General features: G+C 25.9%; 1 protein-coding gene across 1 annotated transcript; it reads right to left on the bottom strand.

The window, feature by feature from the left end:
* Positions 1–1,474: 1,474 nt before the first annotated feature.
* LOC107463190 (gibberellin 3-beta-dioxygenase 1) lies at positions 1,475–5,678 on the bottom strand. Its single transcript, XM_016081934.3, has 2 exons — positions 5,124–5,678; positions 1,475–2,085 (listed from the first exon to the last, which is right to left on the bottom strand). The coding sequence occupies exons 1-2, from the start codon at positions 5,627–5,629 to the stop codon at positions 1,527–1,529; spliced, it is 1,065 nt and encodes a 354-aa protein (XP_015937420.1). The 5' UTR covers positions 5,630–5,678; the 3' UTR covers positions 1,475–1,526.
* Positions 5,679–7,560: the final 1,882 nt, after the last annotated feature.

Raw genomic sequence — 7,560 nt, 5'->3', positions numbered from 1 at the left:
TTAGATCAAATTAAAATTTAATTTAAAAAAAATGAATTTGAAGCATTGAAATGAAATTTTTTTTAATTGAACTTCTAAAACATAATTTCACATCGTAGAAGATTTAGATGAGACTAGAAAGAACGTGAAAAAGATTACACACTTAATAATTAACTACTGTATCTGATGTAAGATTAAAGCTATAAAAAGTGTACGTAGTGAAATTAGATTAATCACTATTCGAGAGTGATTTTGCACGTCACACGCTAAAACTTTAGTTACATTAATTACGTGTAGGACATCAATTTTGCACTAAGGAAAATTCCTACACGTTTTTAAATATTATATATATAAAATTATAAATATTTAAATTAAATAAATAATTTTAAATTATTATCTCTAATATTATAAAAAATATAATACGGAGTTCACAATTTTTTTTCTGTTTCTCTACAACCTCATTCTTCTCTACGCCCCAAATTTCAAAAATGGTTCAAATAAACATGGTTTCTATGTTATTTATCATACACGTGTTTATGAAAAGTCAAAAGTAAAATTGTTACTTATCCAATTGCTAGTTTGCTACCATGAGTCGGCGACAACTTTAATTTTTTTCCGACGACAACAGAAGCAATCTTTTTCAATATATTTAATCTTTGTTATCTCTAAAAAAAATATAAAAATTAAAATAAATTAAAAAAAACTCTTTATTTAAAAAACATGTTAAATATAAAATTATCATATACTTCTTTTTATCGATTTAAACTCTTAGAATAAATAATATCATAACAACAAAATTTACGAATTATATATATTTTGATCCGTATTACAATTTTTTAGTTATAATCTATGTAAAAATTAAAATTTTTATTTAAATGGTCTTTCCTATGACTTAGGCTGCGTTTGTTTTTGAATACTAGATAAAATAAAACATTGAGAATAAGATAAGACAAGATACTGAAGAATAGAAACATAAAATTTTGTATTTTTGTATTCTGTTTCATGATAAACTAGAACAAATTATAAAAATTTAATTTATTTTTATTTATTTTCATTCAAAAAATTTGAGACGGATAATATAATAATAAAAAATATAATTATAAAAAATTAATAAAAATAATAAAAGAAAAAATAAAAAATATAATTACAAAATACACTAATTTTGTGTCTCTGGACACATTGTTCTATCCATATTTCTTTTTCTAAACACAATTTTATGTTTCTGTGTTCCTGTTTCAGTGTCCTATCCCTATAAACAAATGCAACCTTAATGATGACATGACACATTATTAAACGGAAAAAACTAATGATATATAATAAATTAATTTTTTTTAAGATTTATATAAGAGAATAAATACTAACGACCTATAACTCAAACGGTATAATTTCATCATACTCATTTAAAAGTTACAAATTCGAGTTTTACTCCTATTTTTAGATAAAAAAAACATAAGAGAATAAAAAACTATTATTTTACAATGAAAAAACACCTAATTGGAGCTTAATAATGAACACATTTGAATTCAATAATCCTTGTAATTAGCTAGCTAGCTAGTACTAATCAAAGAAAGTGCTTCACCAAAATTCTTTGCCTTAATCCCAAAATACTCCTTCACACTAACCCTACGAAATCTTGCATCATTAGAATTCACCACCAATGGAGAAATCACATAATCCAATGGTGGATTATGGAAATAAGCCACAGAGTAACGTTTTTTTGTTCTCTTCACAACCACACGGTGAAGTGCACATTTAAACCTTGCATTAGAAATAATGTGCAAGAAATCACCGGTGTGAACAATAAGGGAATTAGGGTTAGGGTTTACATGAACCCAACCCTTCCCTTCTTTAAAAATTTGGAGGCCATTGGTTTGGTTTTGGTGGAGGATTGTGAATAGGGATGTGTCCGTGTGAGGGGCTAAACCCATGGCCCGGTTCGGCTCAGGACAAACCGGGTAGAAATTTAGTTGAATGGCTCCGTTATTCGAGTTGGTTGAACCAACCCACTTTTTTTCTTGCTCTGGAATTTCTAATAAGTTGAATATCATTCTTGTTAGTTTCTCAGCTAGTGCCTTCATTTGCTTTTGAAAGATCTCTATCTTATCACTGCACATTAACAACAATTTATTATTAGTTAATTTCTCAAATTGAAACTCATAATATAGAGAACACCTGTAAAATTTGATTTTGATTCACTGATAGTATATTTGTATAATCAATTAATTATTAACCTTTTTTTACAAGATCATAGGATTTAACGAGTGTAAAACTTAATTGTATTTGTTAATATGATAAAATATGATTAAATAAGAGGATAATTTAAAAAAAAATAATACCTCAAATCAGTTCTTAAAAAATTTTTAGTCGGAAACTTAAGTCTTTAATAAATTTTAATTATCAAATCAGTTCTTAAATTTTATTTCGTTTAACAAATCAGTTCTCACGTAAAGTTATTTGTTTATATAAAAAGACTAATCTAATAATTTAAAATTTTTCTAAAATTCTTATACATATATTTATTAAATAACGATCAAGATCGAATTATTTAACTTTTTACCAAAATTTCACGTGGGATAAATATTTCTAATAAAATAAAATGTTGGTGACGGATTTTGTGATTAAAATTTGTTAAAAATTAAATTATTCAACTAAAAAATTATTAAGAGTTTATTTGGGATATTACTAAAATAAATTTATCCAAAGAAATCCATATATGCCTATGACATGCAAAATAGCCTATTTAAAGTGTATTTATCGTTTTTTACTAATTTCATATTTACGTAAGGTGAAAATTCAGATGCAGTCGACTTCATGTGAAGTTGATAGCTGAAAATCGTTAGATAAAAATTTAGTTAAATCAGTCAAATCATTTAACGACTCTCAGTTATCAACTTCATGTAAAGTCGATTGCCTAAATACATGTTAGCGGTTGTTAATTTCATTAGTTTATGTATACCAAGTTTTTTTTTTTTTGAAAGGATAAAAAAGACGTTACTAAAACAACATAGAAATTTGGCCCCGCTTTACTATAACGTGTGGCTCGGCCATGTGTACTCTCTATCAGGATAAATTATTGAAGAGTTTTGGCTCTATTAGGTGTAGTTGATATCTTATTAAACATAGTTTATATATAAAACATAATTTGAAGGTCTTAATTATGATTCCCTATTGCTTGTATGGCAAATAAGGACAATGAACATGACATATACACAAAGCCAATAAGGTGTGAGATTTTGTAGAATATCAAAACCTAACAATAAATATTTTATGTTGAGAAAACATTTGATAATTTATATATTGTTTGTGTTTGATATGATGTTCTATCATTTTATGTAAAAAGAAACATACAAAAGAAAAGACATTTGCCATATATTGTTTATTGTTTATACCATTCTCAAAGATAAGATTTGCTTTGAGAGTTGAAGTTTTCAGAGACTTTTGTAGTTTTTTGTTTAACTAACTTTTTTAAGAAAATGACCTTTTTTGTATGGCATGTGATAGTGGGAATATTTGCAATACTTTAATTTGATCTAATATAGCTTATAATAATTGTATAAGGACAAAACAATATATAACTCTTTTTTTCTCCTTTATTTATTATTATTACTGAAAGAGAAAGAAGCCAAAACTAAAAGCAAAAACACAACATTCATGTTGAATTTAAAATTCAAATTCCCCTGCTTGCAACTCTAGAAAGAGTCGTTTCTCTCATGAAAGTGGAGTAAAAATATTTTTTATGAAGTAGTATAGTTTAACGTGTTAGAGATATAATTATTTATGTATTTTTTATTAGTTTAAATTTAAAAAAAATAATTTCATAATATGATATAAGTTGTTATAGGCAAAAAGTATAGAGTTCGATTTTTATTATTCTTCGAAAGAAAGAAAAAAATAGCATAAAATAAATAAGAAAAGAAAAAGATCTATAAAAAAATTCAAACAAATTTAAATGAAAAACGACTATTATTTAAAGAGGTGTATTAGAGATATAACCATTCATTTACTTTATCTTAAATTTTTGAGAGAAATAATTTCATAACAGAACTACGAACATGTAATATATGAAGAGATTTATTATTTGATCAAATCGAATTTTATTTGAAAAGAAATGAGTAGGAGATCGATTTTAGTATTGGTCAAACTTGATTTTATTTGCTAAACCAAAATTAGTAAAAACTGGTTTATGTGTCACATGCTAATTACTTAACCATACTAATTTTTCAGAAAATATTTTTGGTCCATTTTTACCAAAATAACCCCTTTCTACAAAAATAAAAAAGAAACTCCCGAGACAATATTTCTATGGCTTCTTCTCTAACTTACCTAAAAATTTCTCTAAATGTCTCCCTCGTTTTCTTTCATCCATTATACTAATATCAGTTTATATTAAGAGAGAGAAGGTGAGAATTGTGGATTACTTATAAAAATTATTATTATTATTATTAAAACCATATTCACAGGTGATTTGGGATTTTAATACACTCCTTCTCACTCAAAGTTAGACAAGATTTTGGAGTGAAGACATATGTAAAGTGGCCCAATAAAAGCTATTAGTGGGCTTAGTGCAAATAAATTATGGAGAGATTTAATTTGTAGACCTAATATAAGTGATAGATATTCAATTTAGTTAAGTCTCATGTTTTCAACTTGATTTACTTTAGGAGCAATAATATGTATGCAGTAGATTTTACAGCTTATTTTTTATCCACTAAAAAATAAATTAGTTATTGATTTTAGACCGATGAATACTTAAAAATTTATGTTTAATGAATCTACTAAATAAAAAAAATAAAAAATTCGTCTAGCTTAATTAGATTTGACTGATGAATGAAAAATCACAAAGATTACAAATTTTTATATTCGAGCTCTAAAGATGAAGAAACTCATAAGACTATAACTGAACAGATATGATTATATGACCGAATAAATCATAAATCTTCTAAATTCAAATTCTAAAAAGACGAAAAAATTAGATGAATTAAGTTAACCAGCTCTAATACCATATTAGTATAATTAAGCAAAACTAATTAAACTACAAAAAACTAACTCAGAATAAAAGTGGCAAACAATTGTAAAGATTTTAACTAATCAAATAATTGTGTACGTTGCATGGGAATTGCATGAAAATTTGTGTGTATGCTTACCAAAACGTTTGATAATCATTAGGCCAAATCTTCTTAGCATCTGAAGATGGAGAACCCATGATGGTGAAACCTTCATGCCACATGAACTTTGGAAAAAATGGTGAAATTCTTGCCCTTCCATACCCTGTGGCCCCACCAGGTGATCTTAATGCCTTCAATTTTTGATCCGTTGGAAGATCAAAGAACCTCTTAGCTTCTTTCTCAACCTCTTCAATATCACTCATTGAAACACCATGGTTCTTCAATTGGAAGGCACCCCAATTCTCACACGCCATCCCCATGAGCTCCATTGCATTCGGATCCGCGAGATCGATAATGGGTATGGATGAAATTCCCCCATCATCATCATGATCATGGTCGCGATTCTGTTCCTGAACAGAATCGCGATCATGATCATGAACCCATGCGTGGGAATCAGGTAAGGTTTGAATTGAAGAAAAGTCTAAAGGGATAATGTGTCTAAGGTGAAGAGGATGCTCTCTATAGGCCTCAGATAGAGTGGCCATATTATTTTTTTTTTCAAAACTTTAGGGTGGCTTTAATTTGATTGCTTCTTACTTTGATTGGTTTACTATAGAGATTTAATCATCCTAGGACCATATGTATTTATATCATAATTACTTATGTTTGGAGATAGCATATCAAATCTATTATGCTAAGATTAATTAATTAGATTATTCTTAATATTAAAACAATGTGAGATACTAATGTATCATTTTTTGTGGCGGATTTTTTTTTCCTTCTTAATTAGTGGTCTTGGACTAGAGATATGCATATGAAAAAATTGAAAATTTTATATAAAATTTTAATTATTATTATTATTATTATTATTATTATTATTATTATTATTATTATTATTATTATTATTATTATTATTAAATTGTGTACAGTTGTCGTAAGGGGGTGGCAATTGGACTAAGTTGTGTCGGTTTAGGATTTTGAGAAATGAGAAGAATAATATGGTTGAAAAAGACAAAGAAAAGAACAAGTTATTCTGAAAAAAGTATTACTCAATAAAAACAAAAAGGGAACAATTTTATTTTCTCCACCACAAGCTAGCTTTCACTATACCTCACCATAAGCCAATAGAAAAAAATATGTAAACCAATAAAAATAAAAACTTATCTCTACGCTTATGGTTTCAATACAATAATTAATATAAAACTATTAGGATATATAAATTTCTACAAAATAATATGAACAAAATTTTTGCCTTGTTTTTTTTTTTTAGAAATGTTAGCTAATTGTCTGTTGAGAAAAATTGGTTTTCTAAGAAAATTGATTTAGGTCCTGTAAATATCAAAACCATATATAGAAATTAATTTCATCTTTTTATTACTTATATTAATTTCATTGTGAATATATTTAAAATTTTAAATATATACTAAGATGATAAATTTTTTAGGGAAAATTTATTAAATTATATAAAATCAATATATGACTGATGATGTACACATAGTGTTATTTAAAAAATAAACTGAAATCTTGAGAGGATTTCTTTTTGTTTGCTTTTGGCTTTTATTGACAAAAAAGAGGCAGGCATTTTGTCGTGTTGCTGCAATAAAATAATTAGCTTGGCGCTACCATATACGACAAAATTCAAAGAATTTAACAGACATTTGATTTACATCAAGGTGCATAATTTAAAAACAAAGAAAAGAAATAGTGACATGATTTAAAAAAAATAATAAAAAATCATTATTAAATTATACAATAAATTTATTTGGATCTATATTCCTTTTATATTTATAAGATTTTCTTTTTCAAGCTTATCATGTATTTGTCTTATTTGCATACTTGGAAAAGTAAGAGATCTAGGGGCACATCTTGCATAATAAAGTTTTTATTATTATATTTTATTTAATATATTTAATACTCAATATTCCATACCAATAATTTATGGAGAATTTGGTTCGGAGTATAAAAAAAACTGCAAGAGTACTTTAGAACTTCAACATATACTAACTAACAAGGATTTGATTAGGGTAATAGATATTTTTTGGTTTAATTACTGTGTTGATTCTTATAGTTTTGTAAAATTTTTAATTAGATTTTTGTATTTTTTTTAATTGAGTCCTTATACTAATTTTTTTTAATTAGGTCCCTATATTTTTTTTCTTTTATTTAGTCCCTGTACTATTTTTTTTAGTCAAGTCTCTATAAAATTAAGTCAATTACTACCAAAAGGGATCTAATTAAAAAAAATTTAGTATAAAAATCCAATTAAAAAAAAATATATAAAGACCTAATTAAAAATTTTGCAAAACTATAGAGACCAACAAAGTAATTAAACCATTTTTTTTCCTTTAACTATGAGATTCAAACTAAATTTGAGTTTTGTAATAATTAATGGAAAATAATTAAACCATGCTGAGAGACTTAATTAAAATCCCTTTTATTGATTTTCCAAAGAAAAAAAAAGTGATGAAATTTTGAT

The sequence above is a fragment of the Arachis duranensis genome, chromosome 8, assembly GCF_000817695.3.
Source record: "Arachis duranensis cultivar V14167 chromosome 8, aradu.V14167.gnm2.J7QH, whole genome shotgun sequence".
Taxonomy (NCBI): Eukaryota; Viridiplantae; Streptophyta; class Magnoliopsida; order Fabales; family Fabaceae; genus Arachis; species Arachis duranensis.
The sequence above is the reverse complement of the archived record's forward strand: the minus strand, read 5'-3'. Positions and strand labels throughout refer to the sequence as shown.

What these genes read in the sequence shown, in the direction of transcription:
- LOC107463190 (XM_016081934.3), bottom strand. Translation starts at nt 5,629, where the DNA reads ATGGCCACTCTATCTGAGGCCTATAGAGAGCATCCTCTTCACCTTAGA. An exon ending in AATGATTATCAAACGTTTTG is followed by an intron (nt 2,086 to 5,123) that starts GTAAGCATACAC and finishes GTTAATGTGCAG; the next exon opens with TGATAAGATAGAGATCTTTC.